Source organism: Rhinopithecus roxellana, chromosome 14 (assembly GCF_007565055.1).
Source record: "Rhinopithecus roxellana isolate Shanxi Qingling chromosome 14, ASM756505v1, whole genome shotgun sequence".
Taxonomy (NCBI): Eukaryota; Metazoa; Chordata; class Mammalia; order Primates; family Cercopithecidae; genus Rhinopithecus; species Rhinopithecus roxellana.
Genome location: NC_044562.1, coordinates 45,128,450 through 45,152,343, shown reverse-complemented (window position 1 = coordinate 45,152,343; position 23,894 = coordinate 45,128,450). Strand labels below are relative to the sequence as shown.

At 34.5% G+C, this 23,894-nt stretch overlaps 1 protein-coding gene across 1 annotated transcript in view; it reads right to left on the bottom strand.

Moving 5' to 3' along the window:
- The window catches only part of COL5A2 (collagen type V alpha 2 chain), a 159,982-nt gene that overhangs the window by 2,010 nt on the left and 134,078 nt on the right, over positions 1–23,894 (bottom strand). The window contains exons 34-53 of the mRNA XM_010370285.2: positions 22,898–23,005; positions 22,558–22,611; positions 19,688–19,741; positions 19,419–19,472; positions 18,952–19,005; positions 18,435–18,542; positions 18,273–18,326; positions 17,697–17,750; positions 16,823–16,984; positions 16,055–16,162; positions 14,830–14,937; positions 13,696–13,749; positions 11,300–11,407; positions 10,699–10,752; positions 8,692–8,799; positions 8,259–8,312; positions 7,126–7,233; positions 4,798–5,089; positions 2,106–2,293; positions 413–652 (exon numbers count right to left, since the gene is read on the bottom strand). Coding sequence (XP_010368587.1) covers positions 413–652; positions 2,106–2,293; positions 4,798–5,089; positions 7,126–7,233; positions 8,259–8,312; positions 8,692–8,799; positions 10,699–10,752; positions 11,300–11,407; positions 13,696–13,749; positions 14,830–14,937; positions 16,055–16,162; positions 16,823–16,984; positions 17,697–17,750; positions 18,273–18,326; positions 18,435–18,542; positions 18,952–19,005; positions 19,419–19,472; positions 19,688–19,741; positions 22,558–22,611; positions 22,898–23,005 — 2,124 coding nt within the window. The remainder of the gene's footprint in view (positions 1–412; positions 653–2,105; positions 2,294–4,797; positions 5,090–7,125; positions 7,234–8,258; positions 8,313–8,691; positions 8,800–10,698; positions 10,753–11,299; positions 11,408–13,695; positions 13,750–14,829; positions 14,938–16,054; positions 16,163–16,822; positions 16,985–17,696; positions 17,751–18,272; positions 18,327–18,434; positions 18,543–18,951; positions 19,006–19,418; positions 19,473–19,687; positions 19,742–22,557; positions 22,612–22,897; positions 23,006–23,894) is intronic.

Here is a 23,894-nt window from a genome sequence, read left to right as displayed (position 1 = left end):
TCACCATTCAGTATTATTTTTGTTTTATATCTCAATATGCAAGTGGGGAGACTTACAAATTGGTGAAAAACTAAAGTATCTTGGATTGATTATGCATTTTAGAAATAAGGCATTTTAAGCATGGGACTGAGATTCTGTAAGTTAAATAACTTGGAAAAGAACCAAAGAAAGTCTGCAGAAGAACTGGATCAGATCTTAGGGATCCAGTTCTTTCTTTACTATATGGATTCAAACCTCTATCACGCTTCATGTGCTAACACACACTCAAGTTTACCCTAAGGAATGACTATAAACTGCTATTATGCTCATACACAAGGTAAAATCGCCCCCAGTTCTAGAGCCGTAATAGTATTTTTAACAAAAATATTTTTTTTTTCCTCAACCAGACCAATGTAGATCAAAAAGTACTTACAGAGCAAGTGTCTTGAAGAACGATATACCGGAATCTAATATTTCCCTCTGCTTTGATATCTAAGTCATTTGCCCCTTTGAGAACCACAGCTTTTTTGAGGTTCTTAGCTTGATCATCCATGTATCCTACACTGTTTTTACAGATGTAAGTAATGTTCTGGGAGGCTTCTTTTGATAAAAGGCGCAAGAAAGTCATCTGAGTAATGGCTGTATTAGGTGACTGGTGGTCTCCATAAGCAAACTAGAAAAACAAAGAGTCTTTGTCATACACAAGACTGAAGCATTTCATAATGCCTTACACATGTATAGATAAATACATAAATTGATTTCAGATAAATCAATTTTGAAGAGTATTACTTTAATTATTGTCATAAAGCAAGCTATTCTACCTGTACATCTAAACATATCTTAAAATGTCTATGAATACTCAAAAGAACCTCTGTTCTTACTAACCCAAAGGGTAATGAAACTAATAACAACAATAATTCACCAGAACAAGCATAAGTATTTTTAAATCTGCTTCAATCATGTATCAAAAATAACTCATTATTTTTATTGCTAATTATAATAAAAATTAGGAATTAACTAGTAGTATAAAATCTTTTTACCCCAACTATTACATAATTGTAGGAAATAAAAGTTTTCCATGAGCTAACAAAATAAATAATCAAAAAATTTTTTCTAAAGACTCTTTCCTACTCACCTTCTACTTTGAGCTTTGGTTTCAGCACTCCCATTTGAGGGTTTTATTTTACATATCATATTAGCTAAATTACATTTCAACTATTTATATTTAAAATTTAAAATTTTGTGCTCATTAAATAATGATAGATACTAGCTTATCTTGTATACACCCATAATGTTCTCATATAATGTTTATTCTGAATGTGATTTCTAGAAAAATGTCAGAAGCAGAAGTGAGAAGAAAATTTCAATTAGGCTGCCATAAAGAAATGCAATATGAAATATTCACATTGCAACAGGCAGTGGCAAGGCCAGAGAGTTGTCTGAACACCAGACCATGACAGAAACAGGGTAGACTGGGACTCAGAAAAATATCAATAGACTTCATAACATTACAAAGATGCCTTAAGTTTAAATAATATTAAAATTTTTACAAAATGATTCAATTATTTAAACATTATTATAGCAGTTATCTAATATTAATTTACCATCTATCCCATAGTACAAGACCCTAAACTAAGAATTTTATATCCACATGGAAACTATGGAATAAACATTATCACCCTTACTTTAAGCTAGCAAAACTGAGTCTCCAAAAAGTTCGGTGACTTTATAAGGCCCCAAAGTCAGTACGAGATCCTGGTGAGGTAACCAGGTCTCCTGAAGCTGAATATACAGAAATAACTGTTTATCAACTGTGGCAAGATCCCTTCTAGTACACTCCACAGTCCATGTCACATACATTAGAGGAATTTACAGTAAAAATAATTACTTTTCTATATTTCATCAATGAGAAAATTTTTAATTCAAAATTTTTGTTAACTTGACTCATAGCAAAACCTTGTTTATGCAATGGTATTACAATTGTAACTAATGAGAATATATCACTTCAAAATAAACATGGTAAAATAAGCCTGGTTAAAAAAATAGCAAAGTCCTAAATAAATCAAAAATATATAATAAGTAGTAAAAAGTAAAGAATATAATTTTAAGTAAGGATATGAAATTACCTGAGACCCTCTGTTCATATCAAGACCATACCAAACAGGCTTATTGTCAGGAGATTTACTGGCCCACCAGGTTTTACGTGGTACACTGGATGGGTTTGCTGAAATACATGTTTCTCCTGTTTCCATGTTGCAGTAAACTTTGATTGCATCTTCAACAGAGCCTTGGTTAGGATCAATCCAGTATTCACCTATTTTTCAAAATAGAAATTTTACTAAATAAAGACAATCTCAATCATGATTATAAGTGTCCAAAAAAATTAACAGAGGGTTTGAAAATATATACCTACTGATTAAGGATTATTTCAAACAAGAGCTCCCCTTAAGAAAACAGTAACTGTTATGCATTGGGGGCCTTCCTACAATCTAGTCGCTATTGTAAGGCACTTTGCCAAACCATGTACTTAAGGCTCAGAACATCCATGTGAAGGAAGTATCATTACCCCCATTTTACAGATGAGAAAACAATACTGAAAAGAGACAATCTACACAGTAAGTGGCTTTGCCAAAATAGATGTGTTCCTAATATTTTAAAGCAAATTAGAATTAGAGTGTAATAATGTAAATAATGTAATACAATAATGTACAATAATGTAATATCAAAACCATGAGTAAAGTGAATAAATGAGTTGAATTACAATTAGAATGCTATGAATCATTTCATTGGCTCTTTTTAAAATTAATTTTCTCATATATAAGAGATTCTTAAAACAGGAAATACCAAGGCAGTGGTCGGTGGTAGGCATACAGTCAAATACACAATTTAATATGCATTTGCATATATGGATGTGTGTATATATACATATTTGTGTGTATATTATATAAATAGTATGTGAGAATTGCACTTTAAATGAAAGTGCCAGAATGTAATATATAGAGTTAATAAAATTGCCCTTTCTTCAATGATAATAATTTTTAGCTATTCCTGTCAATGTCATTTCAAAGTTAACTTAAATTCTTAAGCACTTTGTAGCTCATTTGTCTCCTGTGACTTACGATCCCTCTTCTCTAGGTCGTATTGGATTAATTAAAACGACAGAATAAGGTAAACTTTAAGCTTGATACATGCAACTAGGGCAGAACAACTATTTGATTCCAAAATGTCTTGGAACCTCATAATAATATAATCCCACCAGCAGATATTCCAGAATTATGACTCACAGAACATTAAACTACATGAAAGGAATTACATATTTAAATAAATTTGGGAAATATATGCTTGATGATCCAACAATATGTTAACATTAAGACACTGACAGGTCATGTAAGTAAATAAACATTTTAAACAAAACCAATTATTTTCCACATTTCCACGAAATGCTTTTACTCCACAAAAATATCAATATTTTAAGATTTCTGGATGGAAATGGAACTACCATCATGAGACTGGATTATTAACAGGATATATAATCTATTATAGTACTTTTTTTTAAAAAAAAAGTTAACTTTTATTTTAGATACAAGGGGTACCTGTGCAGACTTGTTACATGGGAATATTGTATGATGTTGAGGTTTGGGGTACAGATCCTGTCACCCAGGTAGTGAGCATAGTATCCAATAGGTAATTTCTCAACCCTTGCTCCCATCCACACTCTCCCCACTGTAGTGACCTGCAGTGTTTATGGTGTCATATTTATGTCTATGTGTGCTCATTAGCTCTTACTTATAAATGAGAACATGCGATATTTGGTTTTCTGTTCCTGCATTAATTTGCTTAGGATTATGGTTTCCCGCTGCATTCATGTTGCTGCAAAGGACATGATTTCATTCTTTTTTATGGCCACATAATGTTCCATCATATGTATGTACCACATTTCCTTTATCCAATCTACCACTGATGGGCATCTGGGTCGATTTCATGTCTTTGCTATTGTGAATAGCACAGTGATGAATATACGAATTCATGGGTCTTTTTGATAGAATGATTTATTTTCCTTTGGTATAAACCCAGTAACAGGATTGTTAGGTCAAATGGTATCTCTGCTTTAAGTTCTTTGAGAAATCTCCAGACTGCTTTCCACAGTGGCTGAACTAATTTACATTCCCATCAATAAGTGTATAAGCATTCCCCTTTCTCCAAAGCCTTGTCAGCATCTGTCGTTTTGTGACTTTTTTTTTTTTTTTTTTTTTTTTTTTTGAGACAGAGTCTCGTTCTCTCGCTCAGGAAGTGGCGCGATCTCGGCTCACTGCAAGCTCCGCCTCGCGGTTTCACGCCATTCTCCTGCCTCAGTCTCCCAAGTAGCTGGGACTATAGGCGCCCGTCAGCACGCCCGGCTAATTTTTTGTATTTTTACTAGAGACGGGGTTTCACCCTGTTAGCCAGGATGGTCTCCATCTCCTGACCTCGTGATCCGGGCGCCTGGGCCTCCCAAAGAGCTGGGATTACAGGCGTGAGCCACTGCGCCCGGCCTGTTTCGTGACTTTTTAATGACAGCCATTCTGACTCACGCGAGATGGCATCTTATTGTGACTTTCATTTTCATTTCTCTGATAATTAGTGATGCTGAGCATTTTTTTTCATGTTTGCACAAAGTTGACTGTTTCCACCATTAAATTATAAGCTCCATGATATGTTTACTATTTTTATCTCAAATCTATCACTAAGTATAAAGTCAGTAGCATATTTTGGAATGCAGTTGAGAATAAAACAAACAGAAACAATGGGTTTTGCTCAAATGGGCTGCTGTCTACTCACCACTCTGCTTTGCGGAATGGCAAAGCTTTAGGTCATCACATGTGCGGGCGGGGTGCTTTTTCGAGCCATCGGGGCTGCGCATGGTTTCAATCTGACTACTGAGTGACTTCAGGGTAGCATGAACCCCTGGGTCCGTTTTGTTTTTGTCATCAGGAGCCGCCTGATCTTCAGTAAACTCAGGAAGTGGATCTGGCATGCTCTCATCATAGTGCCCCATGATATCCCCTAGAGCAGCTGTAAGGTGGCCAGGAGGACCCGGAGGGCCAGGTGGGCCAGGCTCACCAGGAGGGCCCTAATCAAAAAGAAATTGGAAAGACATTTAACACATTGTTTTGATTTTACTTAACTGGTAGAACTTGGTGCATAGGGAGTGCCAGTGAGACACTCCAATTTGACAGTAAAGGGAGATCTATGACTTGTGCCCTTTTGTAACTAGATGGGGGTGGTCTAACAGGCTGTAACATTCAAGGATGAGAAATGATGCCTAACCATTTTTCAGGCAACATGTCTTCAAGTCAGCATCTAAAATAAATAAAGATCAAAGCACAAAATATTTGCTTAGGTGTTTACCTTGAACATACAGCATATTTTCTGTTAATAGCATGGAGATGTGTGTTCATTTGCAAACTATTTTGGTCAAGGTACAATCAAAATGTTTTAAAAGTATTTTTGGACAGAAGCTGAACAAAGGATGCAGGAGAATAGTGGCTGCTGGTTCTATAAGATTACATGTCAATAACAAGAAAATACCCACAAGAAACACTCACAAGAGAATTATACTCCTACTTCTAAAGGAGAGGGAGAGACACACTAGGAAGTCCTTTTATGTGCATTAATTACTATACAGATAAAAATTATCTGCCTAAGCAAAATTGAAGAAATAGTCTTGGCTTTTAGAGACAGGGTCTTTCTACTATGTTGCCCAGGTTGGATTCAAACTACTGGGCTCAAGCAAGCCTCCTGCCTTCACCTCCTGAATAGCTAGAATTACAGGTGTGTGCCAGGGTGCCCAGTTCCTTAGCCTTTTAATTCACATAAATAAGGAGCCCTCCTGCCTTTTTTTTTTTTTTTTTTTTTTTTTTGCCAAATAAGATACACTGAAATGAGAGGGAGATAAGCACAAAAAGTGGCAGAGACTACGAAATGGATCCTCTCTATTAATTCCCTTCTGCACTTCCCCAAGGAAGAACTCAGCAACTTGAAAGAATCAGGTGACAACCTGAAGAGACACATAGTCCACATCTCATATAGCGAGTAAGATCTAGGAGCAAGAACTCTCCAGAAGGCTGGAGTTCTACCATTGGCTCTGCCACTTGTTATATGGCTCCAGACAAGTTGCTTTCACCTTCAGTGCCAATGTTTCCTCACTCTCAAAGGGCTGTTACATAATCTTTATTTCTTTCTGTCTCTAAGGTCATATATTGAGTCCATGCATTCCTTTATACTAATTTCAGGAGAAAAGACTTTTTTGATATATATCAAGGACCACTGAATCACAAAATAAAGTCAATCAACAGCCACATAAGCCAAAGGTATTCCAATTCTCTAGCTGTTTCCCATTCAGAGTTAGAGAAATAAATGAGTAGAAAACATTTCTCTTGTCCATAGGAAATATAAGACTATTGGATCCACATAAGAAATAAATATCTGGCTTAACAGTATTGCTATGAAGGGCAAAGCAAAAGTAAGGAAGAGAAGGTAAAGAAGACCAACGAGGAAGAAACACCAGAGAGAGAAGCATAAGGTCATATACAAACATGCACATGAGTACACTTGTGCATGGAAGATGTATGAAGATGTTTTCCAGACCTGAGAAGCAAGAATCTAACTAACACAGTATACAGCTTTGTATCATCCTCAAGTCAACACTACTGAAACTTTTTAACAAAAAGTTTTAATCAAAGTCCTCCCTGAATGTTGTTTTCAATGGAGAAAAACTTCAATTTCATACTCTTCATTGTCCAGCATTTTTAAGGAGTTTTCATGAAGTAATAACTATACTTCACAGACATTTAAAATATTGCCCTTGAGAGCAAATCAACATTTTCATCACTTTAATTATAAATACGATTATAACTTGTTCTTTGCTCTTATTAGTATCACATTATGCTAATGTCTGGGTAGGCTGGACTCTGATTTTATGTGCTCTAACGTATCTGTATTAAAATACTTGAAATGGTTACTTATATAAACTCTTGTGTAACTTCTAGGTTTGTTTTCAGGGTCCCTGAAGTCTTTTGTCAATCAGGCTGCACAGACATTTCTTGGATGGAATCCGTGCTATTGAAATGAATAGCATTTCTTGCATGTAAACCCTTGTGACTTTACCTCGGGTCCTGCTTCTCCTACACTGCCTCGTACACCTGGAGGTCCAATTGGCCCAAGTGGCCCAGGGTTTCCTTCTTTACCCGAAGGACCAACTGGGCCTGGAGGACCCTGCAAGAAACAAAGACCGCAGTTTAGATTCTGTGAAGAAAAAAATGTTACAATGCCTTTCTCTAATCAAAGAACTATTTTATATATGGAGCTGGTACAGTTATTTCTAAGACTCATTTTCTTACTGATTAATAAATGAACTTCTGGTACTTTGTAACATTTATGATTTCATGACATAAGAATTTTCCATCATCCATGCATGGTAAAAGACAAATATGAGTTTACATCTTTAATGGACTAGTCATCTACTTTTATTGGTAGTAACTTTCATTAAACCTCACATATTGTAAACTTAGAAATTCAATTAACTTGAAAGAAGAAAATGACAGAAGTTGGAGTGTTTAAGTGAAATTTCTGTGCTTATGCCTCAGAACATCATCATGGACTATTATTTTCAATTTTATGTAGGATTTGTTTACGCTGTATTTAGATACACAAGAATTGCTTTGAATTATTTTTTCAAATTTTTTCTGCAAAATGTTTTCTATTTTCCTAAATAATTATGTACATCAATTGTCTTATGCCATCAATGACTTATTACAAGCAACATTAATACTAATGGAGAATTTCTAAAAGCTTCAAATATTGGCTTCATTTTATTATTTACTTCCAAATTAGCGTTATGTAAACTACTTCTGAGGAATTATCACAATTACTTAAAAGACAAAATATATTCAGCTTCAAAATCTGTCTCCACTTCATAGTAAATCCTATTATACCATCTTAAAAATTGAAAGTTTAACAGAAATTTTAATTAACACAATGTAACAAAATGAACTAACAGAGGAATATATCCAAACCCTAGGTAAGAAATTTTAATGCGGGCCCATGAGGTAATATATCATATTTCATGACATTTCTACTTAAAATTAATTGCTAAATAGCTTGTCTCATACGTGTGTTGCCAACCTCAGAGATGAGCCAACTCCAGCTTCAACACCATGAAAATGATACTCAAGCATTAGCAGTACATCAACAAAGGCATTATTACTTACACCTGCAACTTATTACTTTTTGTTACTTACTCTTGGACCAAATGGTCCAGGGATTCCAGCACTTCCTTGTTCACCATTTGGACCCTAAGTAGGAATACAATAAAAAATGTTGCCAAAATATTTGGATCCTGCATTGTGCCATTCTCAAAAATGTGCTATCATTGACTTTAGCAGCATAAACTACTTTGATAAAGTCTTCAATCTCTGCAATGTCTACACGAGTTGACCAATGTTAAAGACATATCTGTAGGAGTAACAGTGCATATAGCTTTTGCTTTATTTCTCCCCTACAAAATTATAGCTTATTATTGGCAATTACCACTTGTTATTCATCAAGATATTCTTTGAACTGAAAAGAAGATACAAACATATCCATCTATTTTATAGGCAGATAAATGTTCATGTCAAGATACCCGTGTATTTTCAACTGGAGGGTAGAATAACACTTAAAGAAATAACTTACAGGAGGGCCAGGAAGACCCTGAAGACCAGTAAAGCCTCTGTGGCCCTTCTGACCTCTGTCGCCTCGGTCTCCATGATCACCTTTGTCACCACGAGGTCCTTGGGGTCCCTAGAAATAGAGATACGGCATGAAAATTACTTGCTACATATTATTGTTGAGACAATTTACTAAAATTTTGCTTTTTATAATTGTATTTACTACAATTTTGAATATGGTATTTTATATGGTTACTTATCTAAATAGTATTAGACCTAGAAATTTCTGTTTATTTTTCCCAAAGAATGGTAGGTGATCACTGAAAAAAGATATATAACAATAGTTTTCTAAATACTCATTTTTAAATGTTTATCTTACATTCATACTAAAATTAGATATTTTTGTTTGATCTAGCCTATCTGAAATGTTTTTTAAAGATTGTTTCACAGATTTAGTTGATATTATATATAAAAATATTGCCACCATATATAGATTCTTTTAAATTAAAACATTTCATACTTGCCATGTGTAACAATGAAATGATTTTAAATTTACATATGCAAATAAAACTAGCTGGATATGACAGTTGCAACTATATTAAGAAATTGGCAAAAACTTGTTTGAACAAATTAAACAGAAATATCATCTTTAAGCCACTTTCCTCTAAAGAACAAAGCAACTCTAAGTTATCCCATATCTGCAACATCTGTAACTAAATCCAGTGATCTTGATGCTGAGAAACTACAAAGAAAGCCATAGCTAAGGATCTTATTTTGGGATAGAAGCTACACCCAGAGAAGAGGTGAAAATTATCTGATCAATCTCAGATGTTTTGTTATTGTTGTTAGTGGTGTTGGTTTGGTTTTATTTCAAGTCCTGGGAAATTAAAAACAGCTCCAGGGAATCGGTGGTTCACAGTAAACTGACAAGTGACATAGAGTCATCTACTATAGAACTGGCTTCTGTTGCTTTTAGTGTTTTCCCAAAAGAGAACTGGATCCCTATTTATCTGATTTTGGAAGATGACTGCAATCAGCAAATCAATTGGCTCTCAGGTTAACTTTTCTCTTATTGTTTTGATTTTGAATTTATATTTCCTAATTATCATACAGTATAGGAACCCATTTATAATAAAAATAAGATGATTTCAGTAGCTTTTACATGTTTTATATAACAATGTAAATTTAAATACTATCAAAATCAGCCTGAAGTTTTTCATAATGTTCGAAAGGTTCTTTTATTTGGGGGATGACCCAAAGTTTCATCATTAAAAATAAACTAAATCAGAAGCCACCTATTTGAATTATTAACTACAATGTATTTATTCACAGAAAACAAAATTACGATGTTTCTATAACTGTTCAAAACACTGTTCACTTGACATGCATGCAACTATAAAATATTCACCAGTCAAGCTCAAATTAAAGCTTAGAATTATTTAATAATATGGCCATGATTTTAAAAGTATAATTGTTCTTTTTGAGAACAGACATTGATTTACCTGATGGGCATGAAAAAGCACGTGACCTATTAGATTGCACATGAGATGATTCATTCATGGTAAGACATCTACATAATAATGTTAACCTGAAAGTGATTGATTGCAAATAGCACAAAGATCAGAACATAGAAAGAAAAATCTCATTGAAAGTGAAACATAATATTTGAATAGTGCTTTTCAAGTTTACAGAGAGCTTTCAAATCCATTTTCCTATGTAGTTTTTAGAATAGCTCAGAGAGAAATACACTATAATCCCTATTATTTTAGGAGAAATCTGTGACTTTAAAAGCCTCCATGATTATTGATAGAATTCATGGTTAAATGCAGAAAAATTGTGTTAAAATTATAAAAATAAACTCATATTATTTTAAAAAATAAGAGTAAACTCATATAATTTTTAATTAATATTTTTGTTCAAGCTTGAGGAATTTCACATTTTTCGGTTATGAATCTTATACTATATTTCTTTGGTAGTATATTTTATATAAGAAAACATTAAAAAAAAAACAAAACAAAAACAGAGAACTTACAGGTAATCCACGTTTCCCAGCTCGACCAGGTGGTCCTATAGGACCCCGAGAACCCTAAATTTACAAAAAAAATTGGCATGTAAAAAAGATATTCACATATTATATAGATACAGGATGTCAAAAATATGTTTATAGTTGGATGCTTTTATATATATGTGAGTGTATGTGTATAGTCTTATGATTAATTAACTGAAATCAGGCAAATGTTTATCTGTAGATAAGACTGTGGTCACTATAACTTCAATGACACTTTTATGGTCAATTTTATTCATCGACTTCATTGAATAAGTATCACCTTAGTTGAATACAGTAAGACATTACTCATTTACATTTAACATGATGCATACTTATTACATTCTCAAACTACAGCATTTTCCCATGATGGAAGTCAAAGCATCAGTATCTTCTATTCCCTCTTAGAAATGAAATTTTGCCTTTCAGACTACGAAACATATACTAGTTCATAATTAGCTGTTTACCATTCATTATTTAGAGTTCTTAACGAAGTGCACATGTATGACTGTGTGTATGCATATATGCAGCTTATAACATAGCATATGGGTGTGCAAAACTGTCAGTGTGAAACTGACTCCCTCCTTACCGGATCTCCTCTTTGTCCTGCATCTCCTGGAGCACCCACAGGGCCAGGAGTTCCAGGGGCACCCTGAGAGCCTGGCAGACCTGCAGGCCCAGGGTCTCCACGATCACCCTGTCAAGAGTAACCATGATATTATTTTTTAACATTTATTCTAAACAACAATATTCCATATGCTTGTTATTCCTATAGTATTAACAATAGGAAAAAATACCCTTTATAACTTATTTTTATTTATTATTTTACTTAACTATTTTACTTATATTTACTAATTAACAAATCAAATTGAAAAGAATAAAGTTATTTCTCCCTAATTTCAGGTCTTATCCTTTCCCTCACCTACTCCCTATTGCTTGCACAGTCAAGATCATTGGGGTACAGGAGTGATCACCTCCAGAATTTATCATGTTTTCCAGGGCACCAATCTTTAAGCTGGAATATTGGTATACTTGGAATACACAAAGACTTTCCAAAGACTGTGAAAACAAAGAAAATTTTAAGGAAACCACCTTCCAGATTTTCCTCTCCATGTGTATTCTTTCAGAAAACTAAATTTTGATTATCCTTCCTTACTTCCCCTAAATAATCCACCTTCTCCCGTTTTGCAAAAGAAAAGCAGAAATCATACCATCTGCAATCTTATTATGATTCAATGTCCCAAGGAATAAATACCTCTAGGCACTGAACTAAGGGACTTTTCCAGAATGCAGAGTTTACTTGAGTATAAAGCTACTAAGGACTTGGAAAATAAAGAGGCTCCTTTTTATTTTATCCAGATGACACAATTATGACAAGGCTCCAAATATTACGTGTCTCCTTAAGAAGTCAGAGGTGAGATAAGCGTTATATGAACATGTCTAAACATAAATATTTGACTTGAAAAATTGAGTCAGACTATATTTTCTGACAAAAAAATTGTCTTATTTGATTGATAAATTTATCAAACTAGATAAACTTCGGCAATTAGGTTACAGAACGGACACATAATACATTGAATAAGCTAAACCAGCAACTTCAAGGTTTTGGAAAAAAAAAATACTTGCCCGGGCACAGTGGCTCACGCCTGTAATCTCAGCACTTTGGGAGGCCAAGGCAGGCAGATCACGAGGTCAAGAGATCGAGACCATCCTGGCCAATGCGGTGAAACCCTGTCTCTACTAAAAATACAAAAATTTGCTGGGTGTGGTGGCAGGCACCTGCAGTCCCAGCTACTGGGGAGGGTGAGGCAGGAGAATCACTTGAACCCGGAAAGTGGAGGTTGCAGTGAGCCGAGATAGCATCACTGCACTCCAGCCTGGCAACAGAGCAAGACTCTGTCTCAAAAAAAAAAAAATTACTTAAAGCACTTGTACATTTAGAGTTTACCAGGAATCACCTCCTTTGCAACTATTTAAACTTGTGATTTTAAAAAGGTGATGGCAACTTAAAATAAGTATAGAGATTTATAGATTTTCATAATTACTTCAGCAAAACCTTTGAAGATGGTTGCACTATATAATATAAATTGACAAAGGAAAAAGCCCAAGATGCCAAGAGAATTTGCAGTCTGTGAACTACAGTAGATGAGCGGACTTTAGCCCAAGCTTTCTCCAAATCCTTTCTTCCCCTTTTTTTCAACATGAGGTTGAGTGTCTATCCTCTACTAGAGTCTTTAAACATGTCTTTTAATATACAAATGCCCAATGGCATATGTATTAATTATATTTAAAGCATTTGAAAACGGAGGTTCAGAAAATCTGCTTAAGATTACATAGCTAATTACTTAGGGAAACAATATTCCAAATCAAGTCTGACTGGCTCCAAAGCTCATTCTGCTACATGATGAGCTTTAATTACATCATAGCAGACTTTGGAGTGGGGAGTGATTTTGCCTTCAGTGACTGATCTCAGCAGCCTGAGACAATTGTGCAACTGCCAGAAGGGACTGGGGCTTCAGAGAAAGTTGAGGACATGTTCAGTTCAGCACATTCTAATTTAAAACACATCATGGAATATACAGTGTTTAAAAGCCACACGGCTTATATTCTCATAGGGCATTCGCTTTAGGTGGTGAGTGGAAAAATTTAGACATTACACAGCACTATTTTGGCTTTCATACTTTTGTTAATGAGTTTAAAATTTGGAACACTTCATATATATCCTCATCCAAAGCCTTTATGTTGAACCAAAGACGGAATCAATTTTATCTTTCTGCTCTGAAAAAATACCATCTTAATTTGTTACATATTCAATATCATTTCACTTACAATATTTAAAAATTATGGCCTTACAGAAACAGTTGTTATTCAGAAAAATCAGAGGTGCTTTGGAACTATCAGGAAAAATGATGGTTTTTAGTGTAAATTAAAAAGATTTCAGATTTGCATGACTTTAGATTTTATAATAAGTGAAATGGCTCTTACACGTTCTCCAACGGCACCATCCCGTCCTGGGGTACCATCATTGCCAGCTGGACCCTATAAAGAATAATGATTTGAAAAACTACTTAACTGAGTAATTCTCATTCCAATTGTCAGAAAAATGACAGCATGTTTTACACTTCTGTTTTATAAACTGTAAATTAGCATTTATGCAAATGTCAGCAGAAGAAAGGTTTCTACCTCTTTTTCATTACTTTGAAATACTGTAAAATTACCACATTCTTACTTAATCCATATTCTTCATTTATATTTCTTCTTTTGAAAAGTGAAAAATCTACAAATATTTTGAAATTGACAGCAATTACATTCTTGCCACTTTATGTTTTGCTTGTATTACCAATGAAAGGTTTTTCTTACATTTGCTTCTGAAAATTATTCAAATCATATCTTTAAAGTTTTGAAATAAAATAACTGTTTCAATGATATTAAGCTAAGAAATATATAGTCTTCCTTTTCTATTTTATTGTGTTTTTTTCATAAACATGTCTTTACTATTTGATCAAAAATTGATCCAAAAGCTATTGATTCTTTCTTTCAACAAAATGTTACATTAACTGTTTGATGATTCACTACTTAAAATGCTGAACAGAGGATATTCCAACATTTAACTTCTCAAATTGACTATCAAACACTGATTTCCTCTCAAAAGTGCCTAAAGGAACATAATATCCATTATGTCACTTTATAGTGATATTTAAGTAAAATGATCTCTACTAACTTTGCCCTTTTCACAAGCTGGAATAGCTATATTAATCCTATCACCAAAAAACTTGGCAATTTTGATAAATATGCCATTACTAAATGAGATAATAACAAGGGGAAAGATGAATGGATGTGTCTTTTTACCTTCAAAACAGTTTGGCAACAGCTTAAATGAACTAAAATACTTAGCTCCAGACTAGATGAAGGTCAGTGCAAAGACACTGATCCTGTTACCTTTTCTTTATGTCATCACTTAGCCAACTCTCTAAGGAAGTAGAGTACATCAAATAACATTACTAAGAAACTTTCGTAAGGTCAAATACGCAATCAAATTCTAAATCAATTGCTAAATGAAAAAATTGTTCCCATGACACCAGATAACAACAGAAGAGTTATTTTCACTGTAGTACTCACTTCTGGTCCAGGTTCCCCTACAGGACCATTGGAGCCCGGGGGTCCCACAGGTCCAGGTGGACCTTTATCTCCTGTTGCACCAGTTGGTCCTACTTTTCCTGGTGTTCCCTGAAATAGAAGTATAAATGTCAAACACTTGTGAAGAAATTGAAGAAGGCTAGTTCCCATAAAGGCTAAGTTTTCAAAATGGTGCCCCTGGGCTCCTTCTATAACAATAATTTTGCATTATCTTACAACACCCATGTAATCATAATGCTTTCTTAGAGGCATGCCCACCTCCTATGAGACTCCTCTTGATATATCTAAGGGACCCAAAACCAACCATCCGTTGCCACCAGCACAGGTGTACATTTTGTGTTCTAATCATGTGTACCATAGTTGACTCTGGCTGCCCTTCTGAAATTTGAATCACTCTTATCCTTTTTCCCCACTCCGCTTTGTCTGTTCATTTTATTTCTATATTCTGATACTGTGATCTCACTCTTGAGAGATCTTACTTTCACGGCTTTGGTTCACTTCTGATAACAATAAGACATCCCTTAGCTCCTACTTTGTTGGTTTCATATTTCTACCCACATGTCTCTCAGTTCCAAGATCCCATACATCTCTCGATCTACATTACATATGAAAACATTATTAATTTTTTTCAAGCACCTGTAATCTTAAGCAATAAAACGTAGTCTCTTCAAAGCTAACTTTGAATCAAAGTTTTATCCATACTCCAGGGAATATAAAATCCTAAAGTACCCTCCAGCGAACAGAGATTACCTTCAGATCCTTCTTCAGCATTCCCTCCACATTCACCTCAAATATTACTTTAGCGCAACTAAGTCTTCCCTTTGATGGTTTACTGTGAAATATGGTGTTTTTGTTAAGCATGTTTACTTAAGAAGACACTACCTACTCACCAGGAGATTATCCCCCTCCTCTAGCTCCAGGGGATCTTTTTAATCTTTGAAGAAGGATTTAAAGGTCACCAAAAATCCATATCCTTATTTGCCTACTTTTCTAGTCTCAGGGTTAAACCAATATATATTTTCAAAGACTTTTGTTTTTAAATTCTTAACTACTAAAGGTAGTTAAGATTTTTAAGATACTCAAAAATTAATGTCCCTACAATACTGTTTAAATCTATTCATCAAGCAAAAAAATAAAATAAAATAAATTCTCTAAACAATTTGTATTGCACATATGAGATAAAATATTGACTGAAGCAGCTACTCACCGCTGGGCCTGGTAGGCCGGGCATGCCTCTCTCTCCACGTTGCCCAGGCATGCCAACAATTCCTCTCTGCCCGGTCGTTCCAGCTGGACCAGGGGGGCCATCTGGACCCTAATGTTGAGGACAAACTAAAATCAGAAACTATCCAGGGTAAAACTGTACCCAAGGAATTTACAATAAGTTGGGTGCAGCTTTACGGGTTTTTTAGTATGAAAAAGAAGTTCTCTGTTTCTCAAAATTATACTACATATGAGTAGTTATAAATTGTCATCCACACAGAACCTCTAACATTATTTAAAGGTGAAAACAGCTCATCAGTTGGAAAGAAACTGAAGATTAATGTGAATACTGACTCAATAAAAGAGGTAACTTCAGAGAAATACTTTTCCTTCTTCATAAAAAGACAAAAAGAAAGTTTAACAATAAAGAAAAAATAGTTATCTAAACACAATATTTAAAGGGATTTGCATATAAAATATAATATACATATATTTTTAAAGTTATTCATACATAATAAACATTTAACTAATAATTTTTTGGTTTAGGTTTTAGATATCATATCCATTACTGTTATTTTTAAAATCTATATATATACACATTTTTCCTAAATCAGAGAATTGTAAATTAAAATCTATAGGGCACAATGCACTTTAAAAATTTAGGAATGTGCCCAGCACAATATTTAAGCATTTTTGTGGCACTGATCATTACGAGTTTCTATTTGTAAGTATCTCAGTTGAAGGTGGTCTGGAACAAATATACCAAACTTACAGGTTGCCCATCTTCTCCTGGGTCCCCTTTGTCTCCTGGGCCACCAGGGGGGCCAGCTGGTCCTCGATCTCCCACGCGCCCATGAGAGCCAGGGTCCCCACGAAGACCTGGAGGTCCCTCCTTCCCGGGTTCCCCTAGGGGCCCTGCAGGTCCTGGAGCTCCCTAGTATAACAAAGAAAGAAACACCCAGGAGGGCAAAATGGAAGCCAAGTAACAGCGACTGACATAACATTGTCTGCCTCAGATGCAGATGTTCAAGCCTCACAGGTTCACTGTGACTGTTAGATAATCAGTTATTCAATAGGATTTAAACAAAACAAAACAAAACAAAACAAAACACAGCTGTAGATTCATTCCCCAGGGGGAAAACTAAATATCATTTGCAGTCAATTCCCTTTGAATAATTTTTTAAAGAGCGGTGCAACTCACTTGAATTTTCAAACTTATTTAAGCCTCCACTCCAATGATGAATATATAATACTTTATTCTGTGATAATTATTTATTCTTATGATTTGATCTTATAATGAATGACACTTATTAAAGAAAGTTTCATAGTTGCATCTTAACTGAAGAGAATGATTATTAGCACACAATACTATAAGTATTCAGTATTTAAATGGAATAATAATAAAACAATGGGGCTAAAAAGAACTTGCAAATTAGCTCCTCCAAGAAATACTATATTATTAATTTGCTTTGCTGAAATTATTAATTTGCTTTGCTGAAATGCCAGTATGCATTACTGGAATAAGAGTTGTTAAATAAGAAAATGCACCATTAAGAAATTAAATAAAATAATAAATATAACTCAAATGTATACGTGTGTGTGTAATTATTTCACTATCAGTGACTTGACTCACTAAGTTGACTTACAGCAGGGCCTGGAGGTCCAACTCTGCCAGCAGAACCAGGAAATCCTGTAGCACCCTAGAACCAGAATATCATATAAGCAATTTCTAAGCAATATAAATTAGTTACATGTATTTTCCTGAGATTTTTTTCACAGGAAGACTGAAGCCTTTAGATTGTCTTTCACGTTGTAAGCAATAATTTTTTTTTCTTCGTATGAATCCCATTTTTTGGGGAATTAATCCAGATTAACTGGTAGGAAGGGTACTATTTTCCTTTTTCCCTGCAAGTAGTACTAGAATCACATTGATATTTTATATAATTGAATTAAATAAAGTGCTTTCACATTATTTATTTACTCTTTTATATAGGTAATATGTTACTTACATTACAGGTGAGGCACCTGGGTCTCCAAGATTACAAACTTGATTTTAACCCAAATCTCCATCTGAGTTAAGTGCCCTTTGCACTATAGTACAGTTGATACAGGTAATAATTTGCTATTTCAGCCTCAGATGGAAATTATCTTTTACATGACCAGGAAGCACTAGAAAACTAGAATTAGCTGTGCATACTTTGCAGAGCGTCAAAGAAACTTACAGGCGGACCTTGGGTTCCTCGACCACCTTTTAGTCCAGGAACACCATTAGGACCCTAAATAGAAACAAACAAAAGAGCACTGTAGTGAAGCAAAAGAGGCTGAATGTACACTTCAAACATGGGACACTTAACTCAAGTTATGCCTTTTTCTTGTTAACTTACATGAGGGCCAGGGGATCCTGCTAACCCTTGTGGTCCAGGAGAACCAGCATCTCCCTTCTGTCCTGGCTCTCCAGGTTCACCTTTTACTCCAGGCTGTCCATCAGGACCCTATAGGAAATCATACAAACAAGCAATTGATTATAAGACTAATAGACAAATTACTTTAGAGTAATTATTACTAATGTATCAATTAATCATATATTGTGAAACAGTGCTTTGTAATCAGTATTAAAGCATAGTAAAGGAAAAAAAGTACTCTGATGAGATCTTTCAAGACAGCATAAAAAATAAGCTATCCCACTGCATTTTTATTGTAACAAATAATTATAGAAGCTCAACTAGCACAAACTCAAGTTTTGGCCAATCTATAAAAAATGTATTGAAAATGAGAATATTGTCTAGAAAACTGTAAACTTTCCAGAATTAATATGACTTCAAAACATATGACAATAATCATTAAACTTATTATAACAAGATAAGCATTTATTTGTAAATTAGGGATATTTGAAAATCATACCTGGGGTCCGGCAAAACCAACAGCTCCAGTTGGGCCATTTTCACCTCGAGAACCCTAGAAGGAGTCAAAGATTACTGTAGCTTTCACAAATTATTCTAAACAGGAACAGTATTTTAAAATATGATCATATAAATTTGATAGTTAGACATGTAAATATAGAAAAATTACACATATTGCTTAAGGAAGGACCTTAAGGATTACATAAAGATATAGGTCATAGAACAAAATTCCCAAGGTCAGAAGTCTCAAAGGAGCCTCCAAATTATAGTAAACAAACTGCCTAACTACACTTAACAGATTGCATAGCAGATAATTTTTAAGTTTAATTAGAAAAGCAAAAGCTAAAAACCAGGAAGTTATAAATAACCTAAAACCAGTAAGCATCATTTTATATAAATATCAGAACAAATGATGAATTGTTGTTTTGCTCAATCTCACACTAAAGAACACCAAGTACTGTCACTTACAGGATTGCCCCGGGAGCCAGGAGGGCCAACTAAACCTCGAGGACCAGGTTCACCCTAGAAAGCAGATTTTAGATGGTTACTGTCCAAAACAGTGGCTAAATATAATATAATTTTAGGATATTGGTCACTGTGTAGGGGGAGACAGCGGAAAAGAACTCTGAAATGATCTTGCTCAGATACCATATGTTATAAAATGAAAAGATTTATGAAAGAGCCAGCTATTCAGGATTCAGAATTTTGAGCGTACAAACTAACAACTTGTGACTTACCTTTTCTCCAGTAGGACCTGCAGGACCTGGAGGGCCCAAAGGACCTGGAAGACCCTGTCAATTAACAGAACATAGTCATATTGAGGTAAAAAATTCACAGAAATCTTCATGCTTAAGCAAATAAACAAAACAAAAAGGACTATTTTGTTATAATTTGGCTGTTTTTGTAAATCATTATCTATAATAAAAGATATAATCTATATATTTTCAAGATTTTTCTGTCTAGTTTAATACTATTTCCACCATATTTTCACCCTACAGTGTTTTAATCTCTTTCATGCAACTTAACTAATGCATACCTAAAACTGTTTTCAGGCATTAGCACTAAATTAATGCTAAGCTACAAAAATGTTTCTATTTCTTAGCATAATTAGCTTTGCTAATATCTATTCGGACATTTGACCACAAATTGAAAAGGGGCTTTCCTTCTTTTGCATATATTATATTCTTAAATTATAATAGCAAAATATCACTTTTTTATTTTTTAAAATTGAAATTGTGTTAAGGCATTTTAGGTTTTTTCTTTTATTATTATTATTATTATTATTATTATTATTAGGCACAGGATCTCCACTCTATGTTGCCCAGACTGGAGTGCAGTAGCTATTCACAGATGTGATCACAGCACATGCATCTTTGAACTCTTGCCCTGGACTCCAGAGATCCTCCCATTTCAGACTCCAAAGTAACTGGAACTACAGGCACAAGCCACTATCCCTGGCTTAGTTTTTCTCATTCTTTTTTTATTTTTTTTTTTGAGACGGAGTCTCGCTCTGTCGCCCAAGCTGGAGTGCAGTGGCGCGATCTCGGCTCATTGCAAGCTCCGCCTCCCGGCTTCCGGCCATTCTCCTGCCTCAGCCTCCCGAGCAGCTGGGACTAGAGGCGCCCGCCACCACGCCCAGCTAATTTTTTGTATTTTTAGTGGAGACGGGGTTTCACCGTTAGCCAGGATGGTCTCGATCTCCTGACCTCGTGATCCGCCGGCCTCAGCCTCCCAAAGTGTTGGGATTACAGGCATGAGTCACAGCGCCCAACCAGTTTTCTTCATTCTTTTGAGATGAAAAGGAAAAGTGGCTAAAATTTACAGCCCAAAACCCCAGCTGCTTTGAGATTTATGGGCATAGGAGAGCTAACACTTAAAGGATAGTACAGCTAACACATGGGGACACAACCTGAGTCTTCTTGAGGCGTAATCACAATCTTGAAACTGCGGGAATATTGGAGTCCTCGCTAAAACAAGTTCTCTATTTTATAACTGTGTATTGCCTCTTTACGTGCAACCCAAATATTCTTTCATCGTTTAATTTCTGTATGTATAACTGAAGAAACTTAAGGAACAAAAATGACTTTAATTTTATAGTTTTGACAAGAACATAAGAAATCTGTGTTCCTATAGTCTCTGGATCTACAATGGAATGATATCATTCCAATAATTTATGTAATATACTTCTTTAAAGGATTTGATGAAATATAAATATCACTTCATTACTTATGTTTATAGATATTTTATATAGAGAAAACATGTTATTCATTTTTTCCCTACTATTAGATTACAGTAAGTACTTTGCTCTGCTTCTTTCCTAAAACAATGTAGTGTCCTCATTAAAAATAAAGCAGTCATTGCTTACTTCCTGATCCTATCACATTGCAATTTCAAAGTTAGTTCATAGGCATAATAGATATGTATTTTGGATTTTCCCTTAAAACAAACTGCCAATGCATTATTCCTATAAATAGTACTGCACTACTTATGCATTCCAGGACATTCATGATGTAAAATGTTAAAAATATACCAGATTTACTTGACTATTTTTGAAATATTAAATTAAATATTAGATTTAACTAAAAGGGAAGGTATATCTTTTGTGCATAATTTGTTTAAAAAAGTGGTGCATCCTTAATTAAATTTGCATAAAAAGGACTAATTACCCTTAAGATGAAAATTTTCTACTACATTTCACTGTATTTCCTTAATCTAAAGCTATTATAACCAATGTACTAACAATGACTCAATGTGCAGAACCAAATAGCAGTTCTCTTTTATTATGTTACAACTGCTATTGCCAGGGCACACATGACAACTAACAGCAAACCATGTCATACTGAAACAGAAACCATTAGTCAAATATCAGGCACTATTCCAAAAAATGATAGATGTTTAAGCCACTGTGACTAGCCACTCTTACATGAAGAAATCATTTATGTCTGAAAATATATTGTCCTTTGAGTCTGACTGTCCTTGGAATTGTAAATGCATTCTAATTTCAAAGACCTAATGCTTGTTAAATGCCAATTTCTGACATGACATTAAACAATGCTTTGAGGGCAACCATCCTTCTTGACATTCTGCTTATTCAAACTCTTTATTAATGATAACATTAACGATAATTCACTGTGCAGTAAATTTCTCACCCCAACATCCAATATACTGAGAAACATTTATCATAACTTTGGTGACTCCACAAAGCTCTACTTGTCTATGCTGGAACGAGGTATTAGCCAACTCACTAGATTAGCATTTTAACAGAAATAAACTTTGTGTATGAAATAAAAAGATGATACAGAAAGATAAAGAGGGCCCCCACCCCCTTAAGGCACTTATCTCATAGGCACAATACATATGTTTTTAAGTTTCATTTAATTCAGGGCAAGCAAAATGAACATATGTTTTTATTTAAGTTTCATTTAATTCAGGGCAAGCAAAATGAATAACCCATGGTTGAATCACAGCAGATCTCACATGCCATTATTCTCCAACTCCTGACTACCAAGGAAACATGATTGACTTTATTTTGGAAACTTCTGGCAAACTCCTATGATACTGTAATGTTGGTTCCTAGCCCAGCTAGAAAAGGAATGTTTTTACTTACTCTCGCACCATCATTTCCAGCTGTGCCTTCAGCACCTTTTTCTCCTATGCCACCCTGGAAAAACATACAAAATACAACTGATTCATTTAATTGTCTCTTTCCCACACTTGTGTGTAAGTTTCATGAGAGTGAAGGCTATTTGTAATTTTCCTAGTTGTATCCAGTTGAACCTGGGATGGTGCCTCACACTGTGCACTTTCTCAGTAAATATTTATTAGAAAAATGAATAAATGAATGACTAGTGACTCAGGATGGTAGAAATAAAAGCCTCCTCAGGAAATCATTTTCAGTTGAAAGTCTGAATAAATGAACTAAAAAAAAAAAAAAAAAAAGTACTTACTCTGTCACCCTTGGGGCCTGGAGTTCCTGCAATTCCTCTTTCTCCTGGCATACCTTGAAGACCTGGTGGGCCTGTATCTCCAGGGGTCCCAGATGGACCTGGACTGCCCTAAAATGAACCAACATTAAGTGACCATATCAATATATTAAGATTAAACTGATGAAATTGCTTTTTAGTGGGTCAAAAATAGCTGTCAGCAATTTCAAGTAGTTCAACTTAGTGCTTATATTTTTCATCTGAGAAAGTTTCTTTGAGTGAGTTGATTTTTTTTGAAATTAAAAAAATCAGATTTTCTTTTTTGATTGTTGGTTTATATTTTTAACTTTTCCCTTAAGAGGCAATTGAACACTATTTCAAATAAAAAAGATAGAGTTGCCTTTTTTTCCCTCTGTTGGCAACATAATAGAAGATACTAAGAAAGAAAGACATTACAATTTGAGAAATATTTCATTCTCTCTTTAATAAAACTGATATTTGATATTAACCTGGTTTTCAGGCTAATATAGTATCTAAATTGTAGTAGACCGTATCAATCACTCTAAATCCTGAAAACAATAAGGGGTCTCATGTCACATGATCATGAAAAATTCTACTTCAATTGTTTATACTGAAGTTGGCCACATTATCTTCTACCAGTCACTAAATGGCACACATTTCTGCCTTATGATGCACTGTATTTTCAGATTTCAAAAGTTCTATATTTTCACATATGTAGTAAGCAGAACTGTGAAACCTGACACAAGGGAAATGGAGCATATTATCAGAAAAGCCTTCTAATAAATTATGCAATTTTCTATTTCTTTCCTCTGCTTATTCATAGAAGCCACTAATAAAATGTACATAAACATTAGGAATGTGTTTGTATACGGAAATCTATTACCATGTGCACTAAACCACAATCCCCATCACAGAAGAGAGTCTTCTTTTTAGCTGACATTTTAGTTGCAAGGAAAAAGCCTAGTAAGCGCTCATTAAATATTTGTGGAAGAAGAAAATG